The following is a 22,323-nucleotide window of genomic DNA, read 5'->3' on the forward strand; positions in this document are numbered from 1 at the left end:
AGCTGAGGTTTTTAAGCATCCATTTATAGCAGGTAAGTACATGCAAGGAGTTGTAGGGCAAAATACTACTTAACATTTGTTTTTCTCGATATACCACTATTTACCATTATCAACATTAGGTGTAAAAGCTCAGAAGACACATGTAGGTACACTGGTCATTTTGGATAGTAAATAAATTTCTGTTGTACACATTGTGATCTCTGATTCCTTCCGCCACCCTTGTAGAGAAATCTGAGTCAGTTAGTTTCTTTTCAATGCTCCAATTCACATCAAACAACTCAAAAGTTCCCCCTTTAAGTATAAAGGCCCTATGTGCCTGGCTCACACAAACTTACCTTCCTTTGGTCATCCCAGGTGTATCCTGTGCTTTAAATGAACAAGGGAATGGGCTGTCACGTCCGGATGGAAAATGGTACACTTGATGGTGTAAAGTCAAGCTTCTGGAGAAAGCACACTTAAGGTAACCAAAAAAGAGGCCTTTTCCTCTGAGAGAAGCATGCAAAGGTCAGACAGTTAAGGGTCACTGTCATAAACTAGCTCTCCCAAGAGCTCCCCCAGAAAAGCTAGTGAGTTCTTGAACAGGGCACACTTTATAAGGAGACGGATGGCCTAATGTGTGTGCATGTTCGTGTGTTAATTGGTCAGCCTTTAAATCCCCAGGGAATAAGGAGAGTGGCCGAGAGAGTGGCAACAACAACATAGTCACATTCCAGACGTACAGCACACAGATTAGCCCCCAATTTCACACTCCATTGTGTCCGTGTGTATACATGTTGTGCGTGGTGGTGACTTTTTTTTCCCAAAGACATTTTGTTTTCTGACTGTTTTGCCTGTACGTTTCAAATAATACCTTGTGTGTGTGTCACATGATGTCCTTGTAAAGCTGTGTCTGTTTTTGTCCTTGTTGATCCTTACAGTAAATCACTGCCAGCAGAACAGCAAAAAAGAGCAGCAAAAATCTGCAGACTAATGTTGGAGAAGTCGATGTCCTGCTTATGTAGCATAACCCTTACGTTATTTTAACCCCAGGCCTTTTCCTGCGATTGTGGTCCTCGTGTTACGCTTTGATGCATCTCTATGATGTGAAGCATTCTCCTGCTATATCGAGGTCTGTGTTTGTCCTATAGATGAGTGCTGAGCAGGCTCTGAAGTGACCAGAAATAGGAAATCTTTTATCTCTTTCTCCCAATCCACATTAGGACTGTCACTGTGAATTATGCTAGTGATTCAGTAATCTTTTTCAAGTATGCAGAGTTTTTTTTAAAAGGCCCAACAATAGAAATGAATTTGTTGGTGAATTCCACCAATTGTTCAGAATAATGTATTTGCTGAGATTTAAATGAAATTTCAGAGCATTTTAAGGTGAAATGGTCCATTATAGAGAAATTTACAAATGGATTTTTTTTTACAGTGGAGGTGATAGAATCATTGCTTATAATGCAGATTTTTAAATGCCATTTTTTTACTATTCAAAACCATCAGTGAACCTACATGTGTCTCGTGACTGCTCCAACATGAATAAATAAAAAAAAATACATTTTAGGCCAAAATCTTATCTCAAAACCCCTTTTAAACAATGGTTCTGTTTCTTACTTTAAGTCCAGTAGGAGAATTTAAAATTTGTAATATCATCATGCAAATTGCCAGTGAATCATTGAGAATGTAAATGTTTATATTTTTCAAATCATAATCGAGTTAAATTGATCAGTTGTGATGGCGGTTTGCATCCTCATAGAAATTAAGCAAGCAACCTGGAGATTTTTTAGAGGCCTAAGAGATTTAATTTATGATGTGGCTTAAAAAAAGATCTAGGTAACAAGTCCCAGTTATGCAATGAATGGGGGGGCATGTTCATCGAGCATCTCGGAGGATGAGTGCTGCTTTAAGGTCAGTAAGGGCAACTCAGCATATCATGACATATCAACGTGCGCATTAGGACACCTGATCTTAGATCAGCGCTTCAACTTTCAGATTATTTATAGACATGGGCCATGGACAAACTGGGTGGAATTAGCTTCAGTAATAAGATATTACTGAATCCTGCAGTACAGTGCACTAACAATCTGATAACTGCTAAAAGTGCTACTGTAACAAGTTTGCATCAGTTGACCAAAAACAATATACAGGAGAAATGGGACTGAGCTTAACTGTTCTGCGTGACAAGAGTACAGGACTTCAGTTGATACTCTTTATAGTCCTCTGAAGATAATGTGAAATTAGTGTGTAATTATGCCTTTCTTTCCCATGAACGTCAAACCAGCCCTTACCTACACTAAGAAAGAGAAAGAAGTGGCTACAAACAGATGAACTATGGGAACACTAGCGTCTTCTATTGTCATCAAACAGTGTTGATAATAATTAGAGGTAATTGTCGCATAGTGGAAGAGCATGTTGAGTGAAAGGTGGCTGTGTTGCAGTAAACAGGGCAGCGATTATACTGTAGGGTGGGAAAAAACAACACTGCATGTGAGAGAAGTTAATCTGATTAACATTTGTAGAGATTCAGAAAGCAGAAAAGCTTTGCTTTTATAGTGATGTGTCTGCAATTTAAGAGACATGAGCATTTACGCACTAAGCACTAAGCATTTTCATCCATGCGTTTAATTATATGTGGAATTACTTATATAAGCACAGAACAAATGCGGTTAGTTGTTTCAGCTTTAAAAGGCAAAGCAACTCACTACTTCACACGACCCCCTGTGTTTTCAATATTAATTTCAATATTAAGTTCTCTTGACTTAATACAGCTCTCAGTAGCCCTACTTTGAAACTGCAGTTGGGTGAACTTTGGGGATTTGTTCAAGCACTTTGAGAGTTTACCTCTTGGATATACAGTACTGTGCAAAACTTTAATTTATTTAATCTCCAGTCAAAACAGCCATACTGTACATGCATTTCATAGTTCAGGAGATGTTTCTGAGGAGATTAGATATAAGAAGGGGCAAGTCAAATGAACATAAGTGAATAAAGAGGCTTTTCCAAAACTGGAGTTCAAAAATGATTAAAACATGGTAACATGTAACTCCTAACCACCATGTGAGACTTGGTAGACCACCAAAACTGTCACCATCAGACAAACAAAGGCTACAAGCTCCCCTCTTGCTTCAGAGCTGAAAAAATTCACGAGTGTTTCTGTCTCTCCTTCCACTGAGAGAAGACAACACGAGTGTGAAAGGATGTGTAGCTGTCAAAGCAGCTGTTACTGAGAAATGGAAATAGACAAAAATGAAGGAAATTTGCAAATTAAAGCTGGTGGTGTTCTCAGAACAATAGACTGGCCACCGCAGTCCAGGAATCAACATTGCTGAATGTGTTTGGCATTACTTGAATTGTGAGAAGCAGAAAATGCAACCAACTTATAAGACTGGACTTTGGAGGTGTGGAAAAATATCCCTGCAGATTTCTCCGAAAAACTGAAAGCAAGACTCCTAGAAGAAGCTCTAATTAAGTCAAGGAATGGACATACTAAATACTGTAAAAAAAATATTTAGTTAAATTCTGTGAAATATATGTTAATATATAACTGAAACTTAATGGCCACTTTGACTGTGAGTGAAATAAATGAAGGTCTCTGACTTGAATGACCGCATATATCAACTGAATTGTGTATTAATGGACCAATTTATGAAAAGCCATTGTGCTGTTCATTGGATGTTACTTGCCATTCTGTTTACGAACTATGTTGCTTGGCAGAGGAATTATTGTTTGCAAATCTTATTAATATTCAATTATTCATTGAGCATTTGTTTGCATGTTTTATTTGTTTACTGTTTTATAAAAGCAGCAAGTCTCTTGAAGCAGCAACAGAACTATTTCAAGGCTCTTCTGATATCATTATTTCTACATTTGTATAATTTCCATTTGAATAGAACACCTGAATCGTTGACTCAGTGAAGGTGTCGGTGGTGTTACTTCACATCTCTTTTCAAAATACGAGGCTGAACGTGCTTTTCAAGAAGAATGTTTTGTTTATCAGTTGTAGACCTTCAAACAAAGGCAGTTACACACAAACTGCAATACGAAAATGGGTGCATTCTTTGGATTTCAGCGTGTTTTTTATGAGACTGTTTCAAACCGCATTGTCGTATCAGCTTACGTAAAGAGCTGAAGTGCTAAAAATGCTGTAGAGTTGTACCTGAAAATCCTGAGACGGTTTCCTTGATAACAGGACAGACGTTGAAAACAGTAATAAGTATTCCCAGTATTAAAGAATCCCACAGTGAAAGTTCAGAAATCCAGGTGTATGAAAAGGAAAACTTTGCCCAATTCCTAAATTCAAATCCAAATTGAGTCCATTTTCATCCATTCATTTTCTAAACCAAAAGAAATAAAGAACAGCCTCCTAACAGCGTGCTGCTACTGCTGCCACTCACTTGTGATGGACAACAAGGTTGTTCACTTTTAATTTATAGCATGATTTACATGAGCACATTAATGCTTAACCCATGTTGGGGAGGCAAGGTTAGGAAATATGTGTGCACGGTGTGCGTGTGTGGACGGAGCGTACAGTTACAGTTAAAACAGATGCCACGGACAAATCTTTCAACATCTGGAATTCATCCGAGCTTTCAGGGGAAAATCTCATGACTTCAGCTCGGCTTTCAGGAGATCAGGTTTGGTTTTACCTTCTTCATATTAGATCACAAACACAAAGAAACAAAGAGATGTAACCCCAGTAACAGCCCAGTGTGACCAAACCCAAGGGGCTACAGGTACTGTAGGCCAAAGAGGGGGGCCAACCCCAGCAGGGTCCCTGGGCCGAGGGCACACACGTACAATTGGTATCTTTTCCCTGGTGCAGAAATTCAATAAATGGAAAGCCCTCCGGTCTTAAAAGTTTGTCTGCACGGCTTAAGTGAATTTAGGGGCCAATGCTAGTATGCAGTGATCAGTGCATGGGAAAAGACAGGACGTAAAAACCTTGTGTTTTCTTGATACACTCAAATCAAGGTGAGCTGGAACAATGAATGTGATAGGTTATGATTCTCCTGTGTTGTTTGAGCTGGCTTTGGAGATTTTTAAAGACACAGTAAAAAATGCTGTATTGTGATACTTCAAGATAATTTCATGATACGCAATATGCATCATGATATTTAGCTTTTCTAAGATTTAATAAGTTTGAACAGACCAAATGGAACCTGTAGCACCAAATAATGTAGTGTAATAATAATAATAATAAATCTACAACTGCAATGATTCTTATTCAATGTTTTACAAACTGTGCTGCACTGAATCTAATTAAACAGGCTTTATAAAGTTCACTTTGTAATGAAACATATAGTCATTGTTCTCTAAGATGATATCCATAATATGCTCCAAAATGTATACTGTAACATGATTTATCACAAGAATGATAAAATCATCATATTACAACCGCACACACACACACGCACACACACACACACACACGCACACACACACACACACACACACACACACACACACAACATACTTACAACAAGTGCAGCACATAATAGTTTGTTCTAGTTGGATTGCTTGAACTAAGGGTGTTAACACTTTCATCGGCTTGTTTATCAGAAGTGGCCTCTGGTGGGTTCTCAGGATTCCCTGAAAAAGTTTTCTCAAACCAAAAGATGAGCAAAATTTCCCAAGAAGTCAGGGGGCAAACTCCACCATTACCTCACCTCCCCCTCCTGTTACACGTTGAAAATTAAACTAAGGTCACACGAGGTACAACCAGCAATCCTGGTGTTCTCGTAAGAGATTAATGCCTTGCAGAGCGTTTGCAGTGAGCTCAGTGCCAGGGTTGCCTACTCTGAAGGATTCGCCTTCAGACTCTTGAAATGATAAAAGTTCAGTTCTTTTAGTGAACTTGATGGGAATGAGAATAAAATATATTAGGGTCAATGACAATATAACATCCATTATATATATCACATTATTGTACAATATCTTCATGTAAATGTGTCTCAGTGCATCAAAAGAAAATACTTCAGGCATTTATGCCTTTCAAAGTCAGGTGGTGTGACTGTCCAACAATATATACAGACTAAGGAAACTATTCAAATTGTAATTTTGGTTACGCAAATTTCTAATTAAAATAGTTTCCTGATTTTGTGTTTGAAATCCTTTAAAATCATAACATCGCAAAGTAGGGAAGCTTTAAAATTATTCAACTCTTAAAAATATGTTTGTCTGTAAACTCTGATTTCCTCAAATGTCACACAGCACAACCAGCAACAAAGGGCTTTTATTTAGACATGCTTTTAAAAAGGAGTGGGCAGGCTACTGCTTCGTGGTGCCATTCCAAGGTCACTTTTTAATACGGTTATTTTAAGTTATCATTTTGAATAGTCTTATTTGTCATTGGGTCTGATGACAAGGTCACTGCTGACAAGGTTACTGCTGTAAGCAGAAAAATAACCAAGAAAATCCCATGTCATAGCCTATTGCTTGTGCCACCACTGCCATTCACATCTGCTAAACTAGCTTGCTAACTTGCTGAGCTGCAAAGGAGACTGTGATGGAAGAGCAAAGAGCCCCCTAGAAAGAGATATTTGAGGAAAAGTGCCAGTTTAATAGCTATGTACATGGTTGCAGTAAAGACCACCCCAACTCATGAAAAAACCTCGAGGAGCTGGCAACCCTACAGTGAGAAGAGGAGCGTCTTACACAAGTGGGACTTCTTGGGGTGCACTCCTAGAGAGAGAGCGTGAGCGTATCGCAGGCCAAGAAACCACACTGTAGGAGAAAATTAACAAAGTCTTGGCAAGATGCAAAAGGTCTCATAAATCTTCATTTGCTTCTTCCGCAGAGCAGTTTAGCTAGCAATTATGCTCAGCTAAAATTGACCACTCCGAGAAGTAACAGGCCTGATCGAAGCTATTTTGGTGTTAAAGCGGGCTCAACCCAACATAAACCGATTCACCTACAGAGAACTCAAGTAAGAAACTCAGAATGTGTCATTGAAGCGGACAAAATGTGGATTTTACATTTAAGCCCATGATCACTGTACTGCAGAAGAAATGAATGATAACGCCGAGAAAGGTGAGCTGTGAGACTGTTTTGGGTATTTAGCGCTCTCAGTGTGGTCTTGTTATGTCCCAGCTTGGTAATGTAGGTGATGGGAAACCCTTGCTGCAGATGTCTAACGCTCTACCAGTGATTAAGGATCTCATAGACACTGGCTCAGAGTCTCTCAGTCTGCGTTTAGAGACTAACTCCGCATCCCTGCAAATCTCTCTGGGGAATAAGAAAGGATAAAGTGCCTGCATCAATGCAGAATTAACTGGCATGATCTCTGATATTGTGCAACGTCTCTGTGCTCCAGCTCTCCTGCGCTGGTATGGAGTGTGGAGGAGATGACCATCATGCAAACATGCAGAGTCTACCTGCGAAGATCTGCCAAGAGAACCAGCAAGAACAGCTTTACAGGCCACTTTCACTTTAGCACCATTTTTTAAAATACTGTCAACCACAAAATGAAATTTACACAATGTTCTCGTCAATCAGGCAAGACATGTTTGTTGTCTCAAGTTTACTTCTTTAGTTTTACACTGGAGGCTCTGAGGCTAAGAAATTCTAGAAACTTTTGCTCTACCAATCAGCGTTCTGAAAACTGCACATCTGAATCACGCTGAGTGATCTCAAATAAATTTGCTTATTGTTGCTGTTGGAACAAAACCTTGTATCTCCAAAAACTTTACAGGAGAAGCCAAAAACTTTCACTTTCTTTCATTTTTTAAATGCAGGCACATACTACATACAGTCGTATGCAAACGTTTGGACACCCCTGGTCAAATTACATTTTTCTAATTTTCTAAGTGAAAATAAGTCACCCATCCTTTACAGAGAACACACTGAATTTAACATATTTGAAAAAAAAACAAACAAAAAAACACATAACATGGCCTGTGTTAAAAAAAAATGCCACATTTTATATTTTATATATTTATCTTTTTTCCAAAATGTTAAAATCAGCAAATAAATAGAACTTGATAAAAATTCCATATTTAAGTTTGTTTACTGTAGAGAATGTGTAAACTCTCAGTTAGAAAATCAACAAGACATGTCATTTGACCAGATGTGTTTTAACCTTTGCATGTAACTTTATTTTCTGATGCTAATTGGATTTTGTTAACTACAAAACAAAGAAAGCAAACTTCAGATACCAAACACATCTTGGCTGATTAAATACATTTGGGATAAAGTCAAAACTTTACTTTTCCTTCTTTGTTGAACTACTCTTTTAAGATGTCTTAGATTAAGTGTGTTGCTGAAGTAAATGCATAAATATGCTTTTACAGCAATCCAGAACCTCGAAGACCCTCTAGTTCACCTCAAAGCATTAATTTAGTTAACACATGCTATTAGATTCCAAATCTTCTTGTATGGAAAGAATGTGATGACACAGCAAGTCAGTCAAAGCCAGTCATGAGTTCATCTTCAAATGGTGCTGACAGAGAACTAAGCTAACGTTTAATGTGACCCCAGTGATGTTTAACTCAAATGCGTAATTGATAGTTTTGCAAATGCAAAAAGATCCAGAACAATTATTGAGAAAAGTGATTACAGAACTTCTCCAGTCTCTTGGTTATGTGTTCTTAAGACACATATCTGATCATAAGAGCTGGTTAGTGAGATATTAAAGCACCTTCACATTTTCACCAACTTGCAATAATAATAAATGGATGTGTGTAAGCACCATCTTGTCTCCAAAAACACGTGAAGGTAAGCTGGTCACTACAATGGGCAAATATGTGCTGACAACTCAACTTTATTACTAAAGGGGAGTAAAAGCTTGTTGACTTGGTTGCATGTATTTAAATGAATTGTGTTGCATTTATCATTTTCTGAGTACGTTGGGTGTATATTTATGTGGAAAGGAATCTAATTTGTACTGGAGTTACATTTTAGGCATTCACACTTAGCTTCCAAACTACACTTTACAAACTACTGCGGCACCGCTTTAAGAACCAAGTAGGCATGTTAACAATAGATATAGGGATGGTTACATTTTTCATTTTATCTCTTCAATTTTAGGCCAAAAAGATCCCACAAAAAATAGCGCTTAACAAAGTTCAGTTCCTATGCTGATAGATGCCGGATGTTCTAAGAGGTTCCACAGAAGTTCTAAAGAAAATAGAACCATCTTTCCCCTATTTTTCTTGCCATTTTTCCCAATTTTCTCCCCAATTTAGTTTTGTCCAATTCCACCCACTAGATAGGTCTCTCCCAGTCACGAGATACTACCAGTGCTAGGAGAGTGAATGCTAGCATGTGTTTCCTCCAAGTCCTCTGAAGCCAGCCACATCTTGTCAAACTGCTGCTTATGCAACATTGGACAGCTTAACACGCTTCCACTAGAACGTTAACTGCCAGTTCTGCTATGTTAGCTAACAGACACCTGTGCTGGTTCGCATTGCGCTGAGTGTTGGGTGGGGGAAAGGCAGGGCCACTATACCCACCCAGAGAGGCCAAATGTGTTGCCTTGAACTCCTTCCCCCTATTTTAGTAAATAAAAATTGGTGGTTTCAGAAGTAATAGTCAGCATGCAGAGAGCTTTTTTTCTGCTAAATATGAATCCAAACATACCCTGTTTGCTTGGAAATACACTATATGTTCAACCATATCGGGATAGCCCTTCTAATTAGTTACTTTAAGATGTTGGCTACTGTATTAATTGCTCATGTTCAATTGAGCACACACAGCTTGTATAATCTTCATAGAAAGGCACTGCCAACAGAATGGGATACTCTAGAGAAGCCACACATGAGCCTACGATCACCATAATCAATGTCAAAAGTCAGCTTGAGGGCTATAAAGCCCCCAGCAATAGGCTGTGGAGCAATGGAACTGGGTTCTCTGGAGTAAAGTTCAACTGCAGTTCCTCTAGAGAGACCTGATACTTTTCTGCTCATGTTTGTTTTTGGCACCCAAGTTACTTCTGTGTAATTCATGATTTCACCAAGGTAACAACTGGTTTTATGCCACTCTATCCACCTTGTTTTTTTACAAGCTGCAGTTCTGCATTTTTTAAATCTTTCTCATGCTCAAGTAAACATGCTCTGTGTTAATGTTTGCAGTTCATCCCAAAGGAGGTCAAACAGCACAACTTGGGAGAAATCTTATGTTTCAAAAACAAAGCACCAAGCAGTGACCTCTGCAGGCCATTTTCATGTTTTGTAAAAAGTTGGCAAAAGAGAACCTTTTATTCCACACTTAAAACATGCAGAATCCGAAATATGGATGTTTAAAATAACACAGCACACAAATTTGGGTTTGTGCAGGTTTATCACATCACTCATCACATCAAACACAGGGGAAAACCAAGAGAGGAGTGATGATGAATGACAAGAGTCACGCAAGTCCTGTTTCTTGTATGTTTTTCCCTCTGGAAACATCCAGACACGACAAGCAGATCACACTGGAAAATCTCCATTAGCACTTCCCGTCACCTCTGACTGTCCTTCCTGAATAGGATTTTCCAGGAGAGCCGTTTGCGAGAACTCTTAGACATTCCGGTTTTAAAATTAACACCACAAAATCAGTCTTAACATTACTAACGAGTCTCCAATGGAAAATCCAGCGCAGTGTGTTGGATGTGCTTAAAAGTCCCACAGGACAAAAATGGCAGTGCAGATTATGGCCAACTACGGCAACAGCCATGGCAACCAGAAGATGATCAAGGATCATGTGCGCAGTCATATATTTCCTCTAAGGAGAAGTTGGACAGAGTTAATTGGAAAGCTTTACATTGTGTGTTTCCAGTGTTTATTTTCCAGTGTGGGTCACTCCTCAGCCGGTGGATCATCTGTAGTGCTCCTGTTCTGTTCCTCTTTCCTCGCGTTCAGCTCCTTCAGCCCCTCCTCGAGCTGCTCCACTGCCTCCATATCACCGGCCGCCCGCGCCAGTGTCAGAGCCTCTTCATACAGCTTAATGGACTCTTCAAACTCACCTGACCACAGGACACAATATCTCTATTAAAGGCATATTAAGGTTTATCTGTTATAAACACAATGTAATCTAGACCTATCGCTACAGCAGAAATCTTTTTCTTTGTAAAATATAGTGGCAAACATAACTATTCATCAGAATTGCAAAGAGATTCAGTTGTGTAAAAATGCTATAACCTGTGCCTTTCTACACATTTATTTGCTACAGTCCTTCAGCATTAAGTACAAATACATTAAAATTGCTAGTTATAACAGTTCGTAGTCTCCTTTATGCAAGGATCAATTCTCAAAAGGAAACACCATGATTTTAAATATGAATCAAACCAGTAAAGATCCATCCTTCCCTAATTTTAGTAATTAAAAAAGCGGCGTTAGAGCCAGTAGTCAGCATACAGAAAGAAGTTCTGCTAAATATGAATCCATGCATACTTTGTTTTCCTGGAAATATAAAGAAATATGCTATATGTCTGACACACCTGTCCAGACACCTCTCCTAATAATGAACACAGCTACTTTAAGCTGCACACATTACTGATACATGTGTTCAGTTGCGCACACATCTTGCATAGTCTTCATAGAAAAACTTTAGCAATAGAAAGGGACATTCTGGAGAAGCCACACAAGTCTAAGATCACCATGACCAATGCCAAGCATCAGAGGGTTATAAAACCCCTGAGCATTGGACTGTGGAGCAGTGGAACTGCATTATTTGGAGTGATCAAGCTCCATCCAGTACCTCTGGGATGAGCTGGAGTGGTGTTTGTGATCCAGAACTAATCATCCAACATCAGTACATGATCTCACTAATGCTCTAGTGGCTGAATAAAATTAGGTCCTCACAGCAATGTTCCACATCTAAAGACTTCCCAGAAGAGTAGAGGCTGTTATTGCAGCAAAGATGGGACAAACTTCCTACTAATATCCTTAATTTCAATTAAACAAACTTTTGGATATAAAGTGTACTTTTAATTGAGGCCCAGAACATTGTTGTTGTGGTAAAAGATGATAAATCAACTACTTTTTAGAATGACTAGTTGAGTAAAAAAATTAATTGTCAGGCAATCCCTAATTAACAAATTTGTTATCAAAAACTTTTTATTAAAAGAAAAGACATGGACTGTTACCTTTGTGCATTAGAATGCCTGCCATGTTCCCCAGCAGTACGTGCTGGTCAGGGTGTCCTGCTGCCTGGCCCAGTTCCACAGCCTTCTTCACCTGAGCCAATGCCTCATCATGCTTCCCCTGAAGATCCAACACTGTGGCCAAATCACTCATCAGGACCAGCGTCTGGAATACAAACATGCACGTTTCATCAGAAGACAGTTATTGGCAGCTCCATTATGGCAAAACAGGCCACATAATTGATAGTTGAGAGCTATACAGTTCATATTTGTCATTACACATTAGCTAGAATAGTCAGCCTAGTTAGCAATAAATCTGCATCAGTACTCAAACAGAGCTCCCAAAGAAAATGTCCAAAGGGCCGAAGACATGACTCATTCAGTTTAAAATCATAAACAGAGCATATTGGACTCCATCTAGACTATATGGAATCAGCCTACTTGTTGGTGCTGTGAAGCCGAGCCAGGCACATTGATGCACATGATGTAGGAATGCCCTAATATACAGGTTTCTGCTCTGACATCCAATACTATATTGAGGAAATTTTGGGCAAACACATTGTGCATCTTGGGGGAGCCCTCTGCTTTGTCGGATTTGGAGCCCGAGGCTGACTGGACGTAAATTGATTGTTAGAGAGTGGAGGGCCTCTTCAGCACCATCTGCATCTTACTGGTATGCAGAGATGGGCAGCTTGGCTGCATTGGAAAGTCTATCGTTCAGGGTTCAGAAAAATTTGTTTCACTCTAGAATGGAGAAAATATTTGTCTTATCTGGACACAGGAGCACAACATGTGGGTCTGGATATCAATTAAGCATTACTCTTTGTGTTTTTTTTTTCTTTTTTTTACTACCTAACTGTCAAATTGTTTTAAACGAAAATACTCTGTGCCCCCCAACCCTTTTTTCCTCCCTATGTTATACATGTTTATAAAAAGTCAATCTAAAAAATAAAAAAAGAATATATATGAGTAAATATATAAATAAATCTCTTGTGTCTTACTGGTTCTTACTGGTTTGTCAAACGGTAGAAGGCGCTCACCAGCGAGTCCAAAAAGAATGGGTTAATACAAAGCACTAGAGCAAAATCATAGTTTGTAAACACTATTTATATAGAAAAACGCATCCATCTCCTGAACATAGAACAGCAGAAAAATAATAACACTGCTGTTACATTTTAAGCACTTTTGAACTCCATTTATATGAGAATATAATGGCGCCTTGTACGTTCATGACGTCAGTGAGCGCGAATCACTTCATTCAGCCAATGAGCTAGTCAGCACGCTAACCAATCAGCACTCAGTAACAGAAATACCAACCAATCAGCACTCAGTAGCTGTAGTACCACCCAATCAGCAGTGAGCTTATCAGTAGCAGTGACGCTATCGTCCTACTGCCCAAAACGCAGTTGCTGTAGAAGGAAACACACAGGTAGGTTTTCATTCCTTTTTTAGTGAAATACATCCTTTTATTTTCTAAACTTAAAAGAAGCTCCTGGACAAGTGGTTCGAAATTATTTTAGCTCCTTTCACCCCAATTCATTCGTTCGCTGACGCCCTCTGGCGTTTTGCAGTCATGTTTTTGCTTCTTTTTAAGTTTTTTTTATTATTTTTTTGTTTGCACACTTAGGTCTGCACTTTGTGCTGTCTATTTTGTTCCATGTTGCACCGTGTTCCTGGAGGAACGGAATTTCACTCCACTGTGTACTTGTACATGGATGGAATGACAATAAAAGCCTCTTGACTATAACGGGATGAAGAACTGGCTCTGGCCTTCTCGCTCTCGTCCTTAACGATGCGTTTCTGGCAATGCTCTCACGTTCAGGTACTCGTGTTTTGGAATGGCACAGTATTATAGAACTTACATACTTATAAATGGACAAATTCGAATAATTTATTATTAGAATAAAAGAGGTGTTTCATTGAATTGTGAGTCTCCATTCTCCGTCGCCCTGGGATGAAACGAAACGATTATCTGAAGAGTAATGTCTGAACAGCGGGTGCTCGAATACTTGAGCATAAGGCAAGAGGCCGAAGGCCTGCAGCTCTGTACCTGAGGATGGCTCTCTCCCTGCTCCTCCTGGCAGATCTGCAGAGCGCGGCGGTAGTCCCTGCAGGCTCCAGACAGACGATGTGTGGCTGCCAGGTATCGCGCCCGGGAGTCCAGACTGAGTCCCAGCAGCAGCCGAGTGTCCTTCCGTTCCTCTTCTGCTGCGACCAGACAGCAAACTGTGTGAGGAACTACCTCCGCACATCTTTCACATAATCTTGGCACATAATAAACTAAACTAGTATACTAGTATAAACACCTAACTACAGAAATACACCATCGTTCAAAAGTTTAGAATCACTCATCACAGTCATCATTTGTTATTATTGTCCAATAATAACTTATACAGTTTAGATTTAAATACTTAAATGATTTCTTTAAAAATTATTAAATGAGACTATACTGTGTTTACAGCGTTTCCCCTTAATTTGTCGGTCATCCGTGGTATAATCAAACATGTGGGGTCCGGTGTTGTATAACCACCCAGAATTATTATTTTTTAAAATACACTATATGGATAAACTTCATTATACATTCTCTACACATTTATACACATAGAGTTCAGGTACGACTAAAGGCTTTACAGTTCATAATGGGTCAAGGAATAATTTGCATATGTTTTTGTAGAAATGTACAGGAATAAATACAGGAGTAAATAGTTTTTTAGGTTCCCCTTTTGTACCAACATTAAATACTGTCTGGACTTTTGTGTCTATAAAAAGGCCAATGGATCTACATTTGATTATAAGGCCTTGTTAGAATGCTACAGCAGAGCGGTTTAAGGTGAGTCTGGCCACTTCCTCTTTCTCCCTTTAAACCTAAAATACGACAAAAGGGTCAAAGGGCGCCCTCGAGCAAGTCCTCAATGAATAGGGGTGAAAGGACCTTCCTGGACCATCCTTCATTTTATAAAGCAGAAGGATGTATTTCACTAAAAATGAATGAAAACTTACCTGTATATTTCTTGTTTTCATTTTCTACAGCAAACGGGTTTGGGGCAGCAGGACGCTACGTCACTGCTACTAATCAGCTCAATGGCTGAGGGAAGGGGTTTTCCCGCTCACTGACGTCATGAACGTTCATGAGGGGCCGTTATAAACTCCAATAACTTCAAAAGCGCTCAAAAATATAACAACGATGTTAAAATGTTTTATGCTGTTCTTCTATTTAAACATGTTTAAGCATTTACAAACAATGATTTTGCTCTGCTGCCCTATTTTAACGATGTATTGTGGATTTGCTCGAGAGCGCCCTCTAGTGTTTGACAAACTCAGAAGACATTACTGAGTGGCGATTCTCCTCTATGAATTCTTTGGTTACAGGATGTTGACTAATTATGTCTGAAACCATCCAGCAGGTGGAGCTCTCGTTTTTGTTCTTGTTTTACTGGTTGATAAGGTGGCAAATGTAACACATTACACTTTAGTCTCATGTCTTTTATTATTCCCTTTTCAGGAGTTCAGCACAGATTTCAATCAGAGACAATCACCCCAAACTCATATATCAGCTTGTATAAAAATCATTTTAAATGAAATTCTGTGATTAAAGCCTAGTGCTCTTTTTGCACAAACCGCACTGACCAGATCTGCACTGTATGTGTTTAATGCATATTTAAATATGAACATATGTAAAACAAATTGAATGTAGATTACTTTGAGCAAATCTGAGCTAATAATACATGAAAACCAAAGGTTAGGAAGCAAACATTAGCCTGCCAGTAATCTAATGTACACAAGCTATATTATTGTAGGGGAAACACTGAATTATCCATTTAGTTTGTCAAAGTTATCTGTCTTAAGAGCTGATCACAACATTTGAAATCCATTCTGAATATTCATTTTCAGCTTATTCTTATGTTAGTTATTATGGAATCATCTACACATCATTCTGAATACATCTAACATTTCTTTCTCAAAGCCAATACAGTCGTGGAGTGCTAGCATCATATTGAAATCTCTTCATGCATGTTTCTGCAAGAAAACTGAATTTATATCACTGAAAAGAGTGACTCAACTTTTAAAACTCTAAATAAGCAGGGGGCGGAATTGCGTTACCTGATACAGTGTCAGGGGGAAGTTCCTTATGTTTCTCAATCTTGGCCTCCAGAGACTCTGTGCAGAACTGGAAGCCATGCTCTGCCAACTCATTCCTACACAAAACAACACAGAGCTGCTGCTGACAGGTAAACCATGGAAAACCACTTTATTGCACCCACACCAGTTTCCAAAACTAATTTTCTTGTCTCAAATTAAACTGCCAAACTGGGTTCTCAAAACGCCAGTGCTGGATAGTTCAACAATTCACGTAATTCACAGATGAATGCTGAGTAATCAGTATGAGAATCCTTGTTCAATTATATGAATGGCAAACTTGCATTAGATAACAGTAGTTGTAGAATTGCACATTGACTTTCTACAGAGAAGGGCAAAACTTACTTGTTTTGAGTTGCATATATGCTGGCCAACTTCAGGGACATTTCAATGACTGCATTGTCATCCTGGCGAAGATGAACCACATACACAGAATAAAAAAAATGTATGAAGGGTTTTGTTTTAAACAACTAAAAAACAAACCAAAAAAACAAAAAAAAACAAAACATGAATTGTCTTGTTTCTGTTGATAAACGTTGTTGGGAGTAGGCTTGACACACCTTTATTAGAGAAACAACAATCTGCTTTCCATTAACAGAGCACTCAACTAGAAACTAGTATTGAAAGAAGGAAAACATTAAAATACATTGTGTAGATATATGATGTATATACACTATACGGCAACTTCACTAAGTACACCTCCTTGTTTCTACGATCATTGTCCATTTTATCAGCTCCACTTACTATATAGATGCACTTTGTAGTTCTACAATTACAGCCTGTAGTCCATCTGTTTCTCTGCAAACTTTGTTAGCCCCCTTTTACCCTGTTCTTCAGTGGTCAGGACCTCAGTGTCACCAACCAAAAACCAAAAATATCCAGCCAACAGTATCCTGTGGGCAGCGTCCTGTGACCATTGATGAAGGACTAGAGGATGACCAACACAAACTGTGCAGCAGCAGATGAGCTATCGTCTCTGACTTTACATCTACAAGGTGGACTGACAAGGTAGGAGTGTCTAACAGAGTGGACACAGTGTTTAAAAACTCCAGCAGCACTGCTGTGTCTGATCCACTTAGACCAGCACAACACACACTAACACACCACCACCACATCAGTGTTACCGCAGTGCTGAGAATGATCCACCACCCAAATAGTACGTGCTCTGTGAGGGTCCATGGGGGTCCTGACCACTGAAGAACAGGGTAAAAGGGGGCTAACAAAGTATGCAGAGAAACAGATGGACTACAGTCTGTAATTGTAGAACTACAAAGTGCACCTATATAGTAAGTGGAGCTGATAAAATGGACAATGAGCATAGAAACAAGGATAATGTCATAATGTTATGTCATAATGTCATAATGTAGTTTGTAACATATTCCTACCTGTGGCGTTCCCCCAGAGAGCACGAAGCTCATAGCTGCTTTGAACAGTTTCTCAGCCTGCAGGGGGCAACAAGGGCAACAAGAGTGGGTTCAAACAAAAAACAAGGGTGGGTTAATTTTATTTTAATTGTCTTTTATGCGTTTGAGGATACAAACAAAATGTTCCAGCCTCAGATAGCTATCTTCCTTCCTCAAGAAAACTGACATGCTGCTCACAGAGTTAACTTAGCAATTCTCATTCTGGGGATGCAGCAGCAAGTGCCACCTCTTTGTACTACTTTAACTTTTAATTCAATTAAATCTTAAAATAATCCCCAAAGATTATAGGCTCCAATTTTCAGTTGTATTCCCTTCAAACATCTCTCACTGGTTAAAGCTGGTTCTGATACCTGTTTTTCTTTTTAAAGAGAGTCCACAGATCGTATTTTTGGCAATCTATACAGAGGGCAGGGTTGCCAGGTCCAGGAAAAAAATCCAGACCAAGGTTTGCTTAGAAGCCACCCACCAGAAAAGGACATAATAATGTTCTCCCCCGACTGCATTTTCAAACGATTTCAGTTTGCCAGGAAACCCGTGGACCTGGCAACCCTGCAAATGGGTGTGCACGCTGTACCAAACAATCCACAGCATAACCAATCAAAAGTGAAAGCGCATGCTTATACATTAGCACCTCTTCTGTAGGTGTGTGTGCTCTGCCTGATTATAACTCATTTGTTTGACATCAATACCTGCTGTAGTGTGTACATTTCACATATTGATGGAATGAAAATATCAATAAAGGGGAATTTAAAAAAAAAGCATAATTCAGTCTGAAATGCACAAAGTCATTCAAAGTGGTCTGATGCTCCTTTCTAGAGAAACTTACCGACTCTTTACAGTGGTGGTGATGGGGTCCAGGGGTCACAATGTTTAGTTTTCACCACCACTGTGAACAACTCTGACTTGGTAATTCTAGAATGGAGCATTTCACACTAAAACACTCTGAATAATGCTGTTTACATCTGAATTGTACAGAAATACGGTGGAATTCCTCTTTAAGTGATCACATTAATGCAAATGGAATGGGACCGGGGGACGGCATCCCTCTCAAATCAGCCCCTGAAGCCAGTGAACAGACAAAGGGAGACAAAAGGCCCTTCCTTATTCTTACTCACATTGTCCAGCTGGCCTTGAACAAAGGCCAGGTTGGCCATCTGTAGGAAAAAAGAACACTGATTAATACGTATGTAACTGTGGACACTATGTTGATGTTTATTATATGAACATAATGTCCATACAGACATTCTATTATAGCAATATATATCATTGTGATCCAAAGAAAGACAGCTTTACAGCAGAGGGCAAAAACATTTTTAACTTTTAATGCAAGTTAATGTAAAGAGATTTTATTGGATACGAATATGGAACATTTCTATTCGTCCAATTGTCATGAAATTTTCACACAATTTAAAACTAAAAGAAATACAGAAAACCAAAAATCACAAAAAATGGGGATGTAACTATGGACACTACGTTAATGTCTGTTATAGCAATATATATGTAACTGTGGACACTGTGTTGATGTCTATTATAGCAATATGGGGATGACATATGAAGTTCATACCAGGCTGTATGTGTAGATGATGGCATCGTTGTTGTGGCTCTGATGGGCGAGTCGGACTGCTTTGTGTAAAAACACGTTTGCTGCATCGAACTCCCCCAGCATCATGCTGTACTGTGAAAAACAGAAATAAACATAAACTGTATAACTTGTATGGATCTAGCACATACACAGTCTACCACAAACCTACAAATTATTCAAATATCATGTAGTAGTTGTGATGACAATGTTATCGCTACCTACTACTAAGTCCCTGCAAGTAGAAGGTGCAACTAAAGACACTAATGCTGCTCACAGTACATTTAAATTATTTGAATAAAATTTTTAAATGATCTAAAAAATGTAAATAGTAAATCCATCAATATAATGAGATCAATAATAAAACTGCTGTATCGTTCATGAACTACCTTTGCTTTTTTTAGGAGAAGAATAATCTCATCCTCAGTCTTCTGTGCCTCAGTTCTCTCATCTGTGCTTCCGAATATTGAGAACGCTGGGGACAAACATAATCCATTTTGACATTATACTCACAGAGCCAGGGAATATGTTTTAATATGTAGAGTCATAAACTGTCAGCAACTGTTGAAATAAAGAAATGAATGAGTACACAAGAGATGTAATTAAAGTGATGGTTTGGGCAAATTTACACAGTGTTCCCCTTATCTCAACTGTAATCAAACAGCCATGATAAGTTTATTATCCAAAGTTTGCTTCTTTCATTCTGCATGAGGCTCATGTGTAATAGAAGCTTAAAGCCACAAGGTTAGCGTGGTGCAAATTGAATGCTTTATTTATAACACCGTACCCTCAAACAGACTTGTTTATATGGTTTCTAACAGACAAAAGTACATAACATAGCTATAAACAGTAGTAGCCGCTGTCTTGAGGCCTCAATTCTGTCCATTTGTGGTGACTTCATGTGTAGTATTGTGAATAGCTTCTTAAAGGGAATGTTCAACATTTTTCTGATCTGGTGTGCAGTTATTGCCACCTTATGGCAAAGCTTGATATAGAACTAAATACATCTAATCTTATTTCTTCACTTTCCACCTTCCTTCCTCTCAGGAAGGCAAAGGAAAACAAAGACAGCACAGACAGAATATTAGCTACATCATGCTAATAGATTAATAACATTGTTATGCTGTAATATTTTGACAAAAACGCAAAAATAATCATTTATAATACAAATGATCAAGTCAAAAGTGGCAGCAGTTCTATGCCCTGTGTAAACCTACAGTCATACGCAAAAGTTTGGGCCCTAGTCGAATGACAGGTTTTGTTGATTGATGTGAAAGTAAGTTACACATCCTCTACAGAGAACACACTTCAGCACACTTTAATACTCATTTATTTATTCAACAAAGTATGTCATTTGCCCAGTTGTGTTTAAACTTCTGCATATAAATGTATGGTAGACCTTTTTTTGCACTGTATCTTACTTTTAAGTAAGCAAGCAAATAAATAAGTTAATTAATAAATAAATATAACAGAAAAAACAAAAACAAACAAACAAAAAACAACAGCATTATTTTAAAACACCTTAAAATGGTTTAAATTAAAATATCCATAGTTGGTACGCCTGGACTGATCCATCCATCAGCTGAAAGCAAGGGGGCAGCAGGTTCTCCTGACAGTCAGTCTATATCTTTACACCCTTCCAAACCTTGGAGATTTGAGATCACATAAACATGATAAACTATAATACTGTAGTACATCAAACTGTACATGACAGTCCAAAGCTCCATACTGCTCTCACCCCTTTATGTTGTGTGAATCAGTACGACAGTAGCTCAGCTGTTCACAGCTACATCTCTCCAAATCTCACACTGTGATTCAGAGTGGAGCTGTAACGTCACTCACCCAGAGCGCTCCACAGTGCCACGCCGCGCCGCTGATAGCCGCTGCGTCCAGTCCGGCTCTGCTCGGTCCTGCACACCGCATTTCCCGCATTTCCACAGAACCTGGACGACCTTCGTCCCTGAGACTCACTCAGCTGCTGCGACAGCTGCGAAACGACAGACAGCGGTCGATGCGACGTGTGTGTTCTGCATGGAGACCAGCTGGAAACAGAAAACCTTCTCGCTCCCTCACTTAGCAGCTTTTTAACGCAAACCCTCTGTGTCACAAACAGACGACAGCTGGAGGGGAGCGCCATGTTTCCTCTTTGATCATGCAATGATGCAGGCGGTGTGGTCACGTGATAAGGCAGTGGCGTCTATATATAGAAGCGCAGTGGTTCAAAGACCTTTATTTTTCAAAGTGCCATATTCTCAAGTTTTCATGCGCTGTCATATCTCCCATTAGTATAATTTCCTTTAAATCTGTGGTTTGATTGGTTTTGGCTCGGTGTGTATTTGTAATGTTATATTTTCTCGTCTTTCGTAATATTTCTGTTATTTTTTTTATTTTGTTTCTGTTTTGAGCATCAGAAAGAGAGTATATGGAATTTGACAAGGGACTTTTATTTTGACAATATTAGGTTCGCCAAGAGTGGAGCACATTCGTGTCCTGAAGTAGAGCAATACAGTAAACATTCATTTAAAAGAATCAAAAAGTAAATTACTAAGTAAATAAACTGAAAGTTAATTTTCTTCCTCCAACAAGTTCGTATTTTTATTTAGAATATTTTAGAATTATGTTTAAAAGTTCGCTGTTTAGCCTTGTGTCGGAGATGAAGATCAGCTGCAAATGAAACAGTACAGAATAAATGGCCGGTCTTTACAGTGAAGACCAACACTAATAAACATTATAGGCTAATTCCACCGATTTTTCAGTGTTTCTTCATACTTAACTCGTTAAGATGTACACAAAGTTATTCGGAGTAGTTTGGTGTGAAATGCTCCCTTCTAGAGAAACGTACAGAGTCAGAGTGGTTCACAGTGGTGGTCATAGGAACCAGGCGTCTGGATGTATAATGCCTCTAAAAACTCCCTCACAGAAAGTTACTACACGAAACGGTTACAAATATGTTTCTGGGGCATTGCCTTAAAGATATGTTTTTAAATGCCTACATGCCAGAGAGGTAAACGCAGGGCGCTATAAGGCAAGATATTTCTCAAAGACAAGCTGTTTTTTTCAGACTATTTTAACCACTATTTTACTATTATCAGCACTGCATATAAAACTCAAAAGATGTGTGGGTTCATAGTTTTGAAAAGATTCTC

General features: G+C 38.8%; 2 protein-coding genes across 3 annotated transcripts in view; both read right to left on the reverse strand.

Moving 5' to 3' along the window:
* The window catches only part of slc4a2a (solute carrier family 4 member 2a), a 45,316-nt gene extending 41,121 nt beyond the window's left edge, over window positions 1-4,195 (reverse strand). Inside the window, exon 1 of one of the 2 annotated variants that reach the window (XM_036596411.1) lies at window positions 4,136-4,195. The gene's annotated coding sequence lies outside the window, so the exon portion shown is untranslated. Of the gene's footprint in view, window positions 1-335; window positions 481-4,135 lie in introns of those variants that run through there. The other variant, XM_036596413.1, reaches the window with a different exon arrangement.
* Window positions 4,196-10,235: 6,040 nt separating this feature from the next.
* Window positions 10,236-21,362, reverse strand: ttc19 (tetratricopeptide repeat domain 19). Its single transcript, XM_036597388.1, has 10 exons — window positions 21,020-21,362; window positions 19,567-19,652; window positions 19,163-19,273; window positions 18,714-18,752; window positions 17,560-17,616; window positions 16,520-16,581; window positions 16,139-16,233; window positions 14,088-14,242; window positions 12,041-12,203; window positions 10,236-10,918 (listed from the first exon to the last, which is right to left on the reverse strand). Exons 1-10 carry the CDS (start codon window positions 21,312-21,314, stop codon window positions 10,752-10,754), a joined length of 1,230 nt encoding a protein of 409 aa, XP_036453281.1. The 5' UTR covers window positions 21,315-21,362; the 3' UTR covers window positions 10,236-10,751.
* Between the last annotated feature and the right edge of the window lie 961 nt (window positions 21,363-22,323).

Source organism: Colossoma macropomum, unplaced genomic scaffold (assembly GCF_904425465.1).
Source record: "Colossoma macropomum unplaced genomic scaffold, Colossoma_macropomum, whole genome shotgun sequence".
Lineage (NCBI taxonomy): Eukaryota > Metazoa > Chordata > Actinopteri > Characiformes > Serrasalmidae > Colossoma > Colossoma macropomum.

Excerpts from the sequence above, each read along its gene's own strand:
- ttc19 (XM_036597388.1), bottom strand. The coding sequence starts at position 21,314 with ATGGCGCTCCCCTCCAGCTGTCGTCTGTTTGTGACACAGAGGGTTTGC. Across the intron at positions 16,582-17,559 it reads TCTCTGGGGGAACGCCACAG|GATGACAATGCAGTCATTGA; the intron begins GTAGGAATATGT and ends CATCTTCGCCAG. Across the intron at positions 12,204-14,087 it reads AGGGAGAGAGCCATCCTCAG|ACGCTGGTCCTGATGAGTGA; the intron begins GTACAGAGCTGC and ends TTTGTATTCCAG.